We start from the raw sequence: 17,837 nt of genomic DNA on the forward strand, positions 1-17,837 counted from the left end.
GGAAGTTTCTTGCTTGCTCTATGGATTGGGGGAGTCTTTTCCTGCTCAGAGGCCTGCTCGCAAAAGATTTTGAACGATGCGAGTAATAACAATTAGACAGACAATTCTTTATTTTATGGGACCTTTTGAGTGCTTCAAACAGAAAGCCATCACTGGAGTAATTCTAGCCCCGTCAATGGACAGGAATCCGCAGCTGAGCTTTTAGGGATATTGGGTATCGAGACAATTAAAAGTGGATGTTCTATTTCTTGGACTCAAAGTGAAAGACTCAGATGAATGTTGTCTTTCCAGAATCTGAAAGACTGGGAAACGGTGAGGTCCAAGCTCTGGAGGAGAGAGGTTCTCAACCTGTAGGTTGCGACCTCTTTCCATAGTTGTAGCCTAAGACCATTGGGTAACGCAGGTGTTCACATAACAATTCAGAAGCAATGAAGTAGCGACCAAAATAATTTTATGGTCGGGGGTCACCACAACATGAGGACTGTATTAAAGGGCCACAGCACTAGAAAGCTTGAGAACCACTGCTCTTCAGCCCTTGTCTCCTCGGCTCTTCTCACCTGTCCTGAAATAAATCAAGGAAACTTGGTGATCCAATGCCTCATCACCTCAGACCTCAGAAAGGAACAATCCCCTCCCCTCTCTCTCACACCCCTCTGTCGCGCAAAAATAGTACCTCAGGGATAATCATAGCTTGAGAGCAGCTCTTTCTGATGACTTAGTGTCGAACCTGGTCATTCCGAGCTTATTTCTGTCCCTTCCTCCACCCACTCAGGAAAAGCAGAGAAGGGCTCCCACTTAGCAGCCTAGGACCTGCAGTTCAGGTCTCCCGGCTCTCCTGCTGAACTACTGAGGGCAAACCTTGATACAATTGCACTGGGGGGCTGCCTAGAAGTTAGTTTCCTGTGGCTAGAGAACGGAAGCGGTGTTAGTTGGTGTTAGTTGGGAGTGGATCCTGCGCTCTTGGGTCTGGTACAGGATAGGAAAAGCCACCAGGCTGGCGTCGCATCCTCACTGTCTGTAAGATGCAGGGGACTGCGTGGGCAGAGCTCTGGAGGAACCACAGCGGCTGAGGGGCTGGGCTCAGTGGGGGCGTGGTAGGGCAGAGTTTGCCCAGGCTGGGGGGGGCGGGGCAGGGGCGGTTCCTAGCTCAGGATCTGCAAACAACTTTTCCTTGCTCTCATTCAGGCTGGAGAGAAGTTCTCCGTACAGTTTCTGGAGAAGTCTAGCCTCCGGGAACCCTGGGTCAAGTGTACTGTGTGCACCCCCAGAGTACTTTAGATTCCCCAGCGCAGACCCAAGATGGGACCGGGACAGACAGGGGGCGCGCTCCTGCTGCGGCTGCTAATGCTCTCTCAAGGTAAGTCTGAACTCCGCTGCGCGTCTGTCCGAGGCTGGAGGGACCTGCAGTGGTCCTAGGAGATCAGGGAGGGATCTAGTGCTGCTCCGGGGATGGCGATGTCTGCTCTGCATCTATGTGGACTTGGGATCCCGGCTTCCTGGAGCCACTTGAACAGACACGAGACGATTGTCTCGCGCGCGCGTGCACACACACACACACACACACACACACACACACCCTCATTAAGGCGTGTTTCAGCCGATCAAAGCATCCTTCAAAGTCATCTTTCAAAGAGCTTTAGGTTTAGATGTCCTCACACCCAGAGGTTTGGAGCATTTGTGGGTGGCCCGCGAACCGTGCGTCCAGCCTCCCAACTTCCCGCAGATCCCCAGCAGGTGCTGAGCTAGCTCTGAACAAGGAACCCGGGATCTAGCTCCGGGCTGCAGTGTGCAGCTCCCAAAGGGAGGCTCTGCAGGAAACACTGATACGTACTTTTTCATCCCACGTGGACAATGCCCCCTATTCTTATTTCAGGAAGGAGCACTGGTGTTTCTTTCCATAGGAGGAAGAAAAGGCAATCAACTCTTAAATACCAGGCAGAGGGGAACTCTTCCTTCCCTCCTGCCTTCCTTTCATTGTTGTAATGTCGCCATTCAAAGAAAGTAAACTTAGGCCGGTTCTCTCCATTCTCTTGATCATAGACATGGCAAGGGGATTAGCTGAGACTGGTGCCAGGCTGCTTGACCTGCCTTCCTTTGCCCTCAGTGAGGAAGGAGGGAGGGGAAGGCGGGCTGTTGGAAGGAGTTCTCCACTATTATCCACAGCCTGGTCATGGCTAAGATGAAGGATTTTAAGGTAGTTAAGGGGAGACAGGGAGGGGTTGGGGGGATTGTATCTGGACTCTAAACAGCTAACAAAACAGCAAAATGGTTACTGGTTGTCAGTTATTTTTATAAAGAAGGAAAGCGCTCCCTAAACTCTGCTTCTCTGCGAGTCATCTTTCTTTAAGGTTGAGGAAAACTAGTCCAGGTTAGCCTTGTGGAATTTTCTGCCAGAGAAGAGAGAACTGTGCCACTGTCCTGATTCTCTAGCAGACATAGAGTGCTTAATTGTTAGGATGCTAACCTGTGCCCCACAGTTCACACATGTCCTAGGGAAACCCAGTTGATCTGAGGGGCCATCAGATCTAATCTAGGGGTTTCCAGACAGTTGGATTGGGTTTTGAAGTTCAGACTCGGGAACTCCCCTAAAAGGGACTAGAAACCCAAACCCTGGCTTTTCATCTCTCTTTAATTGTTGGTATTATTAAAAGGAGCCACTGAAGCACAGCACCATTTTCTGATCTTTGAAATGTCGAGGCTTGTTCTGGGAGGAACCCTTGAGAAGGACCTGGGTGGAATGCATTGCCGGAAGGCATGGAGTCGGGTACTCTGTTTTCTTCTACAGCTAGTTAATTGGGATGATTCAATGTCCGCAAGCAGACAAGATTTATATGACACCTGTAAAAAAGATTCCAGGTATTTATTTCTGTCTTTCTGGTTCAGTATATTTGTATATCCAAGGAACAGATTTTCCTTGATTTGTAATCATCTAATTAAATAAAATCATTTAATCAAGTTTGGCCATTTGAGAAAGCAATAAAGATTCGAAGGAGGGCAGCATAAATCCAGATGCCTTGGGTATCTAAGGTTGACATTCAACTTTAAGTTCTAGGTCACTGGTACTTTAAACTTTTATTTTATTCTCCCTATATAAACACTCTGAACTTAGCACTAAACAGACACATTATTCTTTATAGATCATAGGCATGCACAATTGTGATGCAAATATATACAGAAGTTAAAATGTAAAGGCATGCATGCATAAATGTGTTTCTATGCCTTACATTCTCTAAAGCACAAAGACAGACAACAATAGATGCAAACTCATCTTGGATCTCACTTTAACACTTATATTCAAATTTATTTCCCATAATGCTTCTCACAAATGGATAAGAAGAACAAGAACTCAGTTTGTTCCATACTTATCCCTTTTCATTGTTCATGGCCAGGCAGAGGGTAGAGAACAGAGATCACATGACACCTAGAAAATCTGTAACTTAAGTGCGCATCCAAAGAAGAAACCAACTGTAACCCTAACAGGAATGAACTCACACACTCCCCAGTGGGCTCACAGGCCAAGGAATTCTCCATGTGGATTCTGAATCATAACACTTAACTACACTCTGAGAGGTCAGCCTTGTATTAGTCTCCTTCAAATGTAAACTATTCAGTAGGTTCCTTTGGTGGTAAGAAGTATTCCTTTTGAGGTTTTTTTTTTCCCCTCTAGAAGCCCCCTTTCCCCTGGCCTGTGTTCTCTCTCTCTTCTCCTCAACTTCAGCCCTCCACCTCAGAGGCTCATCTTCCACCTATTGACATATAGTGTTAGCAGAGCTGTCTGGGATCTTCGTCTTCATTCTAAACTTTAGAATCTAAAGGTTCTTCTGGGCCCAGCTCCTTCCCCAAGGCAGGATCCCTAGCCTCTCACCTCTTAATTTCAGACCCCCAAATTTCCACAGCTATGTGTTCTATTAATATGCCAGAGCCAACATTTTCTAAAGTGACTTCACCACCTGTCTTCCAGGACTTCTCCTTTACAGTCCACTGTGCCTTTAGGCCAATGTGCCATGCAAGTAGCAAGTGTTTCCCAAGGTTTCAGTGTCACTCTCACACTTAGGGTTCTGCCAGCTTTTCTACTCATCTATGCAATGTCTGCCACCACCCAGGCCAACCCCCCATCCTCTCGTATCAGAGGAACACTTGTAACTTTGGACCTGACTTTCCCATTTTGTTTCGTGTCTTTCTAGTTTATGGTTCTCATTGCTACCTTTCTAAGCAGTTACCCGCTTTATCAGTCTACACCCTTACTTCAAACACTTGCTGTTTCCCACCATATCCAATATAGGGTAAAGTCCACAGTTCTTGGCATTCATAAAAGTCCTCTACTGTCTGGCTGTGCTTTCCCTACCAACCATTCTCCTTACTATTCAATTCTACATATAAGTACACACCGGCACTCCATATATGTATGCAATGTACACATTTCAAACCTTATAAACATACCTACAGGCATCATCCTATGTCTAAGCACAATGCACAAGGTTTATATTAAACATTTCCCAGACTATATTCCCGTGAACTTCACTAGGTTGTTACTTTTCTTCTTTTCTCTCATCTCTCTGTGACCAAGGCAGTTTTTCCAATCCTAGAAGAGACAACCCAAAGCATAATTATAAAGTAGAACAGTTATTATTCTGTAGCACAAAAATAAAGCGTGGGGGTAATCTCTAAATTCTATGAACCAATCCAGACTCCTCTTTACTCCAGTGTCTCAATGGCTTTGGGTCACCCTCTGATGAATTAGCTTTCTTCCTCCATAGCTAAGTGATACCACCTGACCCATCTCAGCAGGGCTCTGCTGGCTCATGAGCCTGTTTGAAATGTGTGGATTTGGTCTTAGGACTCCATCCTTAAAAAGAAATCTTGTATTTCTGATGTTCATTCAGGTTTAGAAGTGAATGCATCAACACTATCATTGTCTCCTCCCATTCTCTAAATTAAAATTTCAGTGTTGCCTGTCTTATGAAATGACTGCCAAGATAGGCAGTCAATGATCACATCAGTTTCAATAAATTCCTTTTAAGTTGGTAAGTACTCTCCTCCTTCATGTACTAACATCCTGGGCAGATTAAGAGGGAGAAGCTTGTTTATGTACAGATGAGCTTCTAACGATGAGATTCTAGGCATTTAGAAAAAGGATAATACACCCCAAGATGCAAAACTGAAAACTTTCAGAGATAACGGGGAAGTATTTGAGGCTGAAAATATCTTAGCATCAGATAAATATAACCAATGTCATAAGCTTTAGTCTTTAGCACCAAGCCTGCTTAGCTTAGTACTTAGACAGTACTGACAGACACAGGACAATGCAAAGGAGGAGGAACCATGGGATATTTTCCTGTTAATTGCAAATCAAAGGAGTGAAGAGTTGCTGTCTGTTTCTTCCAGTTGCCATTGTGACCACAGTTTGTCTTCCCATGCAGACAGAGAAAAACATGGCACTGAATAGCAAAGAATTCTGACTGATGCCATAAGTCCAGAGATAATAGATTTTGTGGATGACAATGATTCCCAGTCCCTCTTTGATGACCCACAGAAGCTCTGCCAATCTGGCAGAATACAGTAAATTCCATGAGCCAACATGTTACCATAGATTCCTCTTCTAAAGGCATGTGGCAGACACGATGTCAAGTCAGAAAATACATGATACAAGGTACAGAGAGGTCAATTTGTATACGAACCCAAATATGGAGAAATTAAGTTTCCTTGGTCCAAAAGTATACATAACTGATGCAACCCATCATCCACCTTGTATTCATCAAGTTAGTGTCCTCTTCTGAACAAGTTGGAGATTGAGGGTATGAGGAGACTATGCACATGGGGTGATCTACTAGGAGGCTTGTGAAAAAAGAATCTTCATTTTTCAGACAATATGTTTTTGTCATGTTCAGACACTAGGTTCAGAGAGGCTGAGATGTCTTGCAAGCATGATGCAAACTATCCACTGAAAGATAAAAACAGGTATACCGTGGGTAACACGGGAGAAAGACAGAGAGAAAATTAGTGCCTGGAATTGTCTTTGAGTTTCTAAATTATCAAAAGGAAATAATAACCTTCCTCTCGATTTCTTTAAAAATGTTTATATAGTTTTAAACTTAGTTATGTTTTATATAGGTGAGAATTACAAAGTCTTCCCATGGCATAATATATATAATGTTTGCAGACAGTTCATGAATTGATACCAAACAAAATGTTGAATTTGGAGAAGGAAATATCATAGGAACAGTAAAAATCAAGCCTCCAGAGAAGACAGGAGTCATTAGAGTTTATTTCGTCCATGGAGGACTGTGTAGGTCATGGAGTCCAGTCCACCATTTTACCTGGATGGAAGCAATATTACAAGAACATAAGACATGCAGCAAGGTTACTAGACGTGCTGTTTCCAGAGGTTACAACATGGCTTCTGCCATAGGAGGACCTACATCTAATTCCTAGATCACAAAGGAACACTGACAGAAAATTCAAGCTCACCGTGTTGACAGAGAATGAAAGATAGGATGTAAGAGATCCTTTGGCCTCAAGGCTTTTCAACTATGGCGGATTCAGAGTTGGTGGGGAAGGCCCTGAAGCTACCCAAGCAAGGAAGTGATATGCTCAGAACTGCTCACTGCCATATCACCATAGGACAAGGCAGAGGACAGAGGGATGGAGACCAGGCAGAAGATACCATGCACATCTAGGAGAGAATCAGGCTTAGTGGTAGTTGACCATACCAGGAGAGAGATGAAATTTAAATGCTATAAAGGAAGAAGAAGAGACAGGATTTGACAATGGACTTAATTTTGTCACTGGGGGAAAAGATAAAGCGGATGTTTAGATTTCTGCTCCATAAAACGAAATCTATATCCATTCATTGAAGCAAGGACTGCTAAAAGAGGCAAATTGTGGGAAAGAGATGATAATTTTGAGGCTATTGAGTTGACGACACCTAGGGGTACCCTGTAGATAGTCCACAGTGTTGTGTAGTGGCCTCACGATCAGTCCAGTGAATGAGATGTGCAGAGAGATGGGAGGCATCACATCTGGAGACAACTGAGCATGCAGTGATGCTGAGCTAAGCAAGGAGAGGAGAATAGTCTCAAATAGCCACAAATTAGGAACTACCTTGGAGGGTTAGATGAAAAACAAGTAGTATGGAGGGAGAGAGTGGGGAGGGGGAGGGGGAGGGAGAGGAAGGAGGAGGGAGGGAGGGAGGAGAAGAGGAAGGGAGGAGGAGAGGGAGGGAGATGGGGGAGAGAAAGGGGGAGGGGGAGAGAGAGGAAGGAAGATGGAGGGGGAGGAGAAGGGAGAGGAAGGAAGAGGGAGGGAGGAGGAGAGGGAGGGAGAGGGAGTGGGAAGGGAGGGGTGAGGAAGAGAGGGAGAGAGAGAGAATGATGATGTCACTTGGAAACATAGCAAGAAATCTGTAGGAAGTGAGGCACCACAGAAGTACTTGGAGAAGGAGACTTTTCAGAAGTTTCATGTGTGTGACTGCTTGGGTAATGGCAGTCTCCAGTTTCTGCAGTGGATAAATAGGAGTGAGGAGAACTGTGGTGGAATCCTGTAGACAGTGAGGAACACTTGGCAGGAAAGGGGAGGAAGAACACAGAGAGGGTAAGGCAAGAGACGTTCCTTCAGCATCTACACCAGTGTTTCTCAACCATCCTAGTGCTGCGACCCTTTAGTACAGTCCCTCATGTTGCGGCAACCCCCAACCATAAGATCATTCTTATTGCTACTTCATAGCTGCAATTTTATTACCGTTGTGAATGGTAATGTAAGTAGTTTTAGACATATAGGTTTGCCAAAGGGGTCATGACCCGCAGGGTGAGAACTAATGATCTAAGCACAGAAGGAAACACTTGGATATAACTTAGGATAGTTAGATCTCAAATTTTCTATCCCTAATCCTGCATGATGCATATATAAGTCTTCCAAAATTGTGCTGTGGCATCTGGGTTTCAGACACCAAGAGCCAAGGAGTGAATAAAAAACAGCTTTAGTGCCTATAGAAAGGATTTTAAAGGGGAAAAAGGAGGAAGATAAGTGTGTGTATGAGTGTGCGTGTGTTTGTGCGTGCGTGCGTGTGCGTGTGCGTGTGCGTGTGTGTGTGATTTGTATATGTGTGTACATGTCAAGTATGTGTGCTCTTTCCCATGTGTGTGGAGGACAAATGTCTCTGTTGAGTGTCTTTTGCCATTGTCTTCCATCTTAAATCTTTTGAACAGGTTCTCTCCTGATCTGGAGCTTGCTGTTTCAACTAGACTAGCTAGCCAGCAACCTCCCAGGATCCACCTGTCTCTGTTTCCCATTTCCACCTAAATGATGGGCATACAGATGTCCACCACCATGCCCAGCTCTCTTTACATGGGTGATGGAAACCCAAAGTAAGGTCCTCATCTTATGAAGCAGGTATTTTATCCATGGAGCCATCTTCCCTGCCCTATTATTAATATTGTTAGACATAATTACTGCAGATTGCATGTATTCAAGGTTTTTATCCAGTCAATGCCTGCTGGTTCCTGTACTGAAATGTTATGGCCACTATGCTGTACGCACTTAAAGTGCAAACTTTGCCAGTCTTTTCAGTTCACAGAACACTATGGCCATCAATCATTTTAAACATATTGTAGGTTTCCCTGGAGATTGCTTTGTTTTCATGGCCCAAATAATTAAAAGAAGCTGTAGAACTGTGGGCAGTCTCCAGCCTTATCATTCTGTGTTCTAAAGTTACAACTGCAACTTTTGCTTCTGTTAGTTAAAAATGAATGGACGTGGTTTTTTACTACAGAAGCTTTGTATAAAAATGGGGTTAATGTTTAAACAGGGCAAGGCAAATAAAAGCACATGAGAGGCCGCATTGCCATCGTCTGAGATTATTTCATTGTTTGTTAAAAAGCAGGAAGAAAGCCACTGCCCCAGTGGCCACCTTGGACACTGGCAGTTGTCATTCATCGAAAGATGGCCTTTGTTTGTCTTTGTGCAGGCCTGAGCTCATTACCGTGAATACCATGTAGCCCTGCAGACTGAACTCAAGCTGGAGCCTAGCCAGAGCAGCCGGACAGCTCTATTCCGATGCTTTCCCAGTTGCATTCAGGTCCTTTAACCCCTAGCATCTTGGATGCTTGGTGGAATAAAGACTGTTTTGGATTTTGTAACCCTTTCTAAATCTCACTGTGAGGGCTCGGTGCATGACGCAGATATTTTGCATTAATTGATTTGGTCTTCTAGGTATTTGTTAGTGTTCCCTGGTGGGGGTGGGGGAGGGGAACGCAAAAGAAAAGCTTAGACTGGAAATTCTAAGACTGATGTGATTTTTTTTTTTTTATTCTTTTAGTCGCCAGACTTGGCACTAAGAGTCTTAATATGCTGACACCACTGCTAACCTTGTTGATATCCTGTTTGTGAAATACAAATAAATATAGGAATCACAGTAGAGCTGTCCATCTTTGTGTTGATTTATAGGATGTTATCAGCCAGTTACAGGTGCTCCAAAGACAGTCTCCCAATTGGTGGGTTTACTCCCAATGATGTGTACTGGTGACATTCTTGGTGTGGATATCATGGGACTGTGTGCTCAGTTGCTTTTATTTTATCTTAAATATAACTTCAAGGAAGGTTCCCTAATTCAAAGTCATAAAGATATTGTCCTGCACTGAATAAAACAATTTTTATTTTGTATTTTCATACAGACCGACATTTTCCTGTAGTGGATTTTTTTGTGAATGATATAAAATAGAAGTTAAAAAACAAGCAAACAAGCAAAAGTCTTATTAACATTTGTTCATTCTGTGAGCACACACAAATGCTCACACATTCACACACAGACACACACACACAGACACATATACAAACACATAGACACATACACTAAAATTATTGTCTATTTAATCCTTCATTCTAACACCCTTTAATTCTCTTTAGTTTTAATTATTTGTTATCATATCAAATATGCATCATTTCTTTCCCAGATGTTTCTGGTTGGTTGGTTGGTTGGTTGGGATCTTTTGCTTGTTTCAATTTTTGTTTTGTTTTTGTTTTCCTTTTTACCTTTTATAATTCTTTTCTTGTCATACTGAGCTAAGCAGGGCCTCTAATACAGTAACAAATACCAAGTAACAAATATTGTGTTGAATACTGAAAAGAAAAGGCAAGATGAGACTCTTTACCATGGGTACCCCTCAGAGTCCAGGGTGGTGTTTCCTGTGGGCTATTCACACATATTCTTTCGTCATCAAATTCTCCTTCCCTGTTACTTTGACAAGATATTTCTTTAAATTGACAAATGATTTGATTTTCATAAATCCATGTCTGCATCTTGGCGATAGTATAAATTTCCGTCTATAATCCATTAAGATGGCAATTTAGATTGGTTATTTTTGAACTATGATGAAAGCCTTGTATTAGTGAACTGTCTCCATCCTGATTAACATTTGTCGTGGGCTGTTGGATTACAGTTTTGTACTCATGTTCATGATTGAGATTAGCTTTTTATTAGATTTTTATGTACTCCTCTTTCTGATTTTCATGCCAAGGCTGAGCTATTGCCCTAAAAGGGAATCCATTTCCTCTGTTTTGAATCTCTCAAAAATAAAATTCTGTGAGCTTACAAGACGGCTCATGTACTACACAAGGATCTTGAGTTCCATCCCCAGCACCCATAGAAAACCAGATGTGGTGGCTTGCAGCTGTCATTTCAAGCACTCTACTGGGAAGTTGTAGGTGGGAAAGAGAATGTCCTGGAAGCTCTCAGGCTAGCCAGCATGGAGTAGAGAGAGCAAAAGTAACAACAAGGTAGATCCTACCTCTGCAGGGAGAAGGAGAAAACAAACTCCTGAATGTTGTCCTCCGACTCCCATATTTTACTGTGTCACGTGTGCACACAGATACACATGGACAAGCACATATATACCATAATTTTGTGTAAATTTTGCTTATTTTTTCTCATATTCTTTTTTAAATGTGTATTTGTGTGTGCCTGTGTACACATGCACGTGTGTGTGTGTGTCTGTGTGTGTGTGTGTGTGTGTGCTTATGTGTATACCCTTAAGGTCATAATAGAGTATTGTAACCCCTGGAGCTAGAATTGTGATCCACCCTATATACTGGGAACTGAATTCAGGTTCTCTGGTAGAGCAGCAAGTGTTCTTAACTGTGGAGCCATGCCACAAGCCCCCTTTTTAATGTTCTTGATAAGAAGCTCTGGAAAAATTGTTTCTCTTTACATTTTTAGTGTATAAATTTAAATGACAGCCCAGATATTAGAACTAGGTTTAGAATATTTGATATTTATCTACCTTTTTGCCCTATAAACTTTTGTCTTTCCATTATATCACAATCTATTAAGTAACAATAAAGTTACAAAGTATGTCAGTTTTCTTGGCTGTCATTTGACAAGCAGTCCGGATGATTGGCTATTAGCAAACAGAGGTATGTCTTTATTATTATTATTCCAACCCTAATTATTGACTCCAACTCTCAAATGTCCTAGTTACTTTTCTTTTACTGTGACTGAACTTCATGACTAAAGCAACTTATAGAAGAAAGAGTTTGTTGAGGGATTATGGTTTCAGATGGTGAGTCTATGGCCATCATGACAGGAAGCATGGCAATATGTAGGCAGGCATGGCACCAGAGCAATAGCTGAGAGCTTACATCTTTGTTCACAAGCACAAAGTAGAGAGAATGACAGAGATCACTGGGAATAACTGTGCTTTTGAAACCTCAAAGCCCATCACCAGTGACATGCCTCCTGCAACAAGGCCACACCTCCAAATCCTTCCCAAACAGTTCCACCAACTGAGGACCAAGCTTTCAAATATATGAACCTATGGGGGCCAGTCCCATTTAAACCAACACAACATCTCATACTACACAGGAAATTGTATCTATATATGTATAAGTGCAAGTTATAGAATATGGCTAAAGATGCTTCATCAGAATTCAAGATGCCTTACAGAAGTCAGAGACAAACATTGGCAGACACACATATAGGATCTTTGTGGGAGGTTAAGTAGTGAACCCTTTTGGAGAAGTGCTGGAGAGGTTGCTACAGGACCAAACTTCAGGGTCATAGCACTGAATTAACTGCTAGGGTTGAGTTGAGGTGAAGAAGGAAGGAACAGAATCATGGAGGGCACAGAGCTGAGTTATAAGAGCTAAATCCAACCAGATGAACATTTCATTTTTTTATATTTATAAGTTGCTCCTACTTATGAACCTGTTCACATAAAATTTTAAGTAAACAGTAAGTGATTTTCATCATCTCAGCTTTTAATAAGTGTAAGATCTGCCATATCTACTCACTGCCACTGTTGTTCTTAATCAGTCCCACCAAGAGTTTATAAAACTTATAATTATATCAAATTATGTCAAAGAAGTGTTCTGTTTCACACACATACATACACACATGCACACACATAAACACAAACACGCGCGCGCGTGTTTCAGTAACTTGAGGTCTTTATTTTCATAGTTTTTCTTATTTTCCTCATGAAATTAAAATATTTCTTCATCCCCATTTTCTTTCATCTCTCTTCAGTCACACATAAAATTGATGTTCTGTTTCTCACAATTTTTTATTTGCAAATTTGCCTGATGTTTGTTTAATGTGTCCTCTACCATCTGCAGGGATTAAGTTTCAATACCTTTAAGAGATGTCTGAAACTACAGATATTCCAAAACCTTTTGTGTACTATTTTCTCTTCTATACATATATATGGTGGGTTTTACTAATAAATTAAGCACCATTATAGTGTTATACACCTGAAATCCCCCAACACTCAGGAAGAAAGAGAGAGAGAGTTCTGAGTCACCCTCTACATGATGTATTGAGACAAAAAATCTTCTTGCAAACAAAGAAGAAAATGGGCACAGGAAACACTAATAATTTAAGAACAGTACTTGATAATAAAAAGGAACTAATATAACAGTGCTATAATAAAGTTGTGTGAATGTGGTCCCCTGCAAACCCATTTAGAATCTCTATACCTTCTCCTTTGAGATAAGGCAATGCCTGTGTGATAGGCAATGTGAGATGGCCAACAAACAGACTGTGATATGGCATCCGGCTACAGGACGACCTGAGCACAGTCTCTGCAAGGCTATGAAAGACACGAGATGGCAACTGAGTGGCTAACAGGCAAGTAGCTTGGATATGCTTGAGAGAGGGATAATTTATATTTCTGGAGCCCGGAGGAGATCCCATCGGGCTATGTAGACTAGCATGCAAGTTAAGAACTACAAGTTGTTTCTAAAAATTCCCATTTACTAGTTAGATCATGGCTCACTGTGGGAATGTGAAACTGTGAAAGAGAAACTACGGAAGTGGGAGAGCTGCTATATTTAGAGCCCCAAAATCAATAGTAGAGGAGGTTCTGTGGTGGGACAGGAACACGGTAGCAAAACATTGGGTTTCCCCATGCAATTTTCCCAACTGAGGTCAGCAGGGAGGCATGCTGCCTTTCTGTCTGTTTTCCTCACATACACAAATACACATATTCTAGTCACTGTTTCTTTCATATGGAATATACATATATGTGTGTATGTATATATGTGTACATATATACGTATATATATGTATCTTTGGCTTTCAGCTGACTTTGCTGTTTTAGAACTGCCCCCAGATGCAGCGCTGAAGTTTTATCGAATGCTGCTAAGAGTGAAAGAGTTAATGCTATGTCTTATGGAAAAAAATCTGTATGTTAAGCACTCTTCCTTCAGGCATGAATCAACGTACTCTGCCTTCTCCTGGTTAGCTATTGTCCCATTGTTGGATATTTAGGTTGCTTCCTGTGGGATTTCCTTCACCCCTGCTGTGTATAATGCAGCTATAAAATCATTATACGTATTTTTTCTCCTGTTTCCTTTTGGATGACTTCCCAAAACAGCATTACATTGCCAAAGATGGTGTGCATATGTGTGTGTGTTGTGCTTGTGTGCGTAGTGTGTGTGCTTGCGTGCATAGTGTGAGTATGTGTGCGTGTTTGAGTGTGTACGTGTGTTTGTGTGTGTGGTGTGTGTGTGTGGGTGTGCATATGTGTGTCTGTATGTGTGAGTTTGTGTATGTGGTGTGTCTGTGTGTTTGTGTGCATGTGGTGCTGTATGTGTGTATGAGGTGTGTGTGTATGTGTGTGTGTGTGTGTGTGTGTGTGTGTGTGATGTATGGGGGTGTCTGTGTCTCTGTCTATATCTCCATGTATGTGTGTTAGCTCTTGTCTCATTTTCAACAGCATAGCTGTCTGCTATGTAGAAATGTCCAACATTATCTTTTCCATCTTCTTTCGTAATTGGTTAGATATAAAGTGGTCCATTCATTCTCTTTACTCACAAAGAAACATTGTCTCCAAGTTAAGGTTTTGGAAGTGTATTTTGTGAAAGATATCTATAGATTCAGGTCAAAGAATTTAGAGCTAGGACCCTCTGATGTTGGCCCAAAAGAAGTCTCAAAAGCTTATCTAGTTCACACACACACACACACACACACACACACACACACACACAAACACACATACACATGCACCCACACATACACACAGACACACACACACATGCACATGCACACACATACACACTTTGACACCTGGGTTTTTTAATGACTAAAGCCCAGGAGTTCCAACCTTGCTGTGTTCTGTATGTGTTTTCAAGGTGCCTTGTGATTGCCCTCTGACCATTTCCTTGAAAGTAAAACTTCTATTTTGGCTCATACAGTCCCAACAGCTGCCACGCAAAGAGGATACTCAACACTTTTCTGCATTAGAAACCTTGAGCAGGGAGGGAAGACATTCTGTTTGCCACAGTGATTCACTACGACCAACAGTCTCTAGGCAGGCTGAACTGGCTTGCCATTCTTGTGCTCGGTCACCCAAAGCCAGGGTTTTAGCATCTTAACCATCATTTATTATCTCATAATTTCTTGGCTTGGGATTTTAAGGGGTGTCTTGGCTGGAGATTCTGGCCATTTGCTGCTGTCAGAGGGCAAGTAGCTTTCTCTTCCTGTGGGGCATCCATTCATCTCTACAGCGAGGAACCTACTAAGTAATCTGACTTTGTGTGTGGAGACTTGTCTCAGAAACATACTGGGAAGGAAGTTGGGAAGCATGGGTTGGTGGTGAAGAGTACATTCTGCTCATAGAGAGGGCCTGAGTTCAGCTCTCAGCCATCATGAAGGGTGGCTCACAGGCTCATAACCACATGTAACTCTGGAGGACCAATCCAAGAACTGATACCTCTGACCTCCAGGGACACCTGCACTGATGTGTATATACCTACACAGAGACACATGTATACACACAATTTAAAGTAATAGAGACTTTAAGGGATGCTGTGAGCAATTTGTGGCCTTCTCTGTCTTTGACTTGGAAACCACACCATTACAGCATCCTAGCAATGAGCAAGTGCCACTTCACATCAGGGGAAGGAGAATGAGACTCTGCCCCCTGATGAATGATTATCAAAATATTCCACCACAGAAACTTAAACAATTTAGCGTTGCTTACGAGACCTCGCTCACTGTTTAGACTACAGTTCGGACACCAGCGTTGCTGGCATTTGGGGCTTGATGATTCTTCTAGACTGGGTATGGGGGTGGACTGAGAAGTACAGGACACTGTGCAGTGTGCCTGGCCTCCACCCACTAGATAGAGCAGCCCCAGTGTGACAATCAAAAATATATCAGACATTACCAAATGTCCCCTGAGGGGAAATCACTGAAGAAAAGAAGCCTGTGGTGAGAGCATTTCCTGCTCATGGCCACACAGAACTGAGCTGTGACGAGTAAGTTACAGACCATCACTGTAGGTAGCTTTAGATAAATCATAAGCAACTTGTTTTCTACTTTGTTGTTTCACAAGGACGATCAAGTATAATTATTATAAAGGGGGGAACATTTTGCATATTGCAAATCCATAGCTGGGCATTTATTATTATTATTATTATTATTATTAATTTATTTACTTATTCATTCATTTTTATTATCAATCATTTACTTAAGGGAGCATTAAAATAATGGTAGGCTTATCATATTTCACTTGAGTGTCAGACACTGAGGAACTGGAAGAGCTGAGGTAGTAGCCTCTCCCTCTCAAATGCTGAGATCATTGGATGTGACACTCTCCCGATGCGAGCAGGTTATTCTGCTACATCCACAAGAAGTTGAAGGAATAATTTTCTGCCTGTAACCTGTGTACTTTTTTTGTGTGCATTGTACAAGCATTACACAGCTTAGCTGCACATGCTCATTTCCAATAGACTGTAACTTGGTTGCTTTTGTGAGAAGAAAGTACTATCTACCTGCTTTGTGATCCTTCTCATCCTGAAGACAATACAACTGAAAACCAGACTTCCTGCAGTTGTGTGTGTGCAGATCTTATGTGACCTATGACCTTTTCCCATAGCCATATGTATCCTTGGTAGTGATTAGCTGCACTTGAAATTGAAGTCTGTTTGCTTAATTCCATAGTAGGGTCTGCACCACCCACTTCCTGTCAGTGTGGCTTCCTGAGAAGGTCTACAGAATGACATTATTTCCTTGGGTTTTATGGTATGCGTTTTCTGTGTGTCAGCAAAATGCAGCCACATATCATCCGACTACTCATGATGCAGCAGTTTTAGAAAATTAAATGCAAATTTGTTCAGGATATGTTCTTCTGTCTGTGGTGAAAGTGGGTGTGTCTAATCAAGTAGTATGGTTTGTAAAATTTTCCACAAACCTAGCCTCAGTTGTGCTCAGTGATACCAAGAGTAAAAACAGTAAGAAAAAGATTTTCATTCCTATGGGTGTATCACATGTTAGGCACTTAGTTGAGAGTTTCTCATGCATTATCTGCTGTATGGGAAGCTCATGTATTGACCTATTTTACAGTGAGAAAGCAGCTGCTGTCACAGGCTGAGAGGCCGGATCAAAGGCTGTTCAAACCCCACAGGCAAAGCTCTTACATCCCATGGTGTAGTATCATCTTTGCTCTATTAGTGGCTTTTTTTTCACATTAAAAATCAACTAATTTTTATCTTTGGCACAATTTTACCATGCTACCACCATCAAATGTAAACAATGTTCCTTTTGGGGTTCTTCTGGAACTACGTAAGAAGAAAATAGATATTCTATAGCAATGGTTCTCAATCTGTGGGTCACTACCTCATTGTGGGTTGCAAATCAGATGTTCTGTATATCAGATATTTATGTCACAATTCGTATCAGTAGCACAGTTAAAGTTATGTAGTAACAATAAAATAATTTATGGTTGGGGGGGAGTCACCACAACAATGAGCAGCTGTATTGAAGGGTCACAGCTTTAGGAAGGTTGAGAACCTCTGTTCTATAGAATTCTAAATAGAAAACAAACTATGTATATTTGCATGGACACGTGGCTATGCAGTTTATACTTCTAATGCATGCATTTATAAATTTTATTTATACAGAGTAGGATGTGACACATATTCATTAATGTATCTACTAATCCATCTATCTATAAGTCAGCTAAGCTTCCTGCATTCTCGGCCCTTGTTTTGCACCAGCCAGAACTCTGAGTCATTTCTTAATTAAACAGGTCGTTCTTGTCCATCCACTATTATGTAAGCAATTTATTGTTTAGAGGAAAGGCAAAATAATTGAATTCTGTTCATTTGAAAATTGCTGCTGATAGAAGACTACTCTAAGTACTGGGCCATATGAGAGTTAATAAATTAAGCACAGTTTCTACTTTTATTGACAAGGATAAGTATATAGCATGCAGAGCTCCAGTTTTAGAGATACCTGTAACACCCTGTCCCACACATTCACACAGCCTGATATTTTTATTAAATATGAAAAATCTAAACTATAGTCTCTCTTCCAACATATTTCAACAACAAAATCATCAAAC

The 17,837-nt window shown here is 41.9% G+C and overlaps 1 protein-coding gene across 2 annotated transcripts in view; it reads left to right on the forward strand.

The window, feature by feature from the left end:
- The first annotated feature begins 1,149 nt into the window (after window positions 1-1,149).
- The window catches only part of Itga2 (integrin subunit alpha 2), a 96,826-nt gene continuing 80,138 nt past the window's right edge, over window positions 1,150-17,837 (forward strand). The window contains exon 1 of one of the 2 annotated variants that reach the window (XM_034523542.2): window positions 1,150-1,357. In XM_034523542.2, the coding sequence (XP_034379433.1) occupies window positions 1,300-1,357 (58 nt within the window). In that variant the 5' untranslated portion in view covers window positions 1,150-1,299. The remainder of the gene's footprint in view (window positions 1,358-17,837) is intronic. The other variant, XM_076916196.1, reaches the window with a different exon arrangement.

The sequence above is a fragment of the Arvicanthis niloticus genome, chromosome 19, assembly GCF_011762505.2.
Source record: "Arvicanthis niloticus isolate mArvNil1 chromosome 19, mArvNil1.pat.X, whole genome shotgun sequence".
Taxonomy (NCBI): Eukaryota; Metazoa; Chordata; class Mammalia; order Rodentia; family Muridae; genus Arvicanthis; species Arvicanthis niloticus.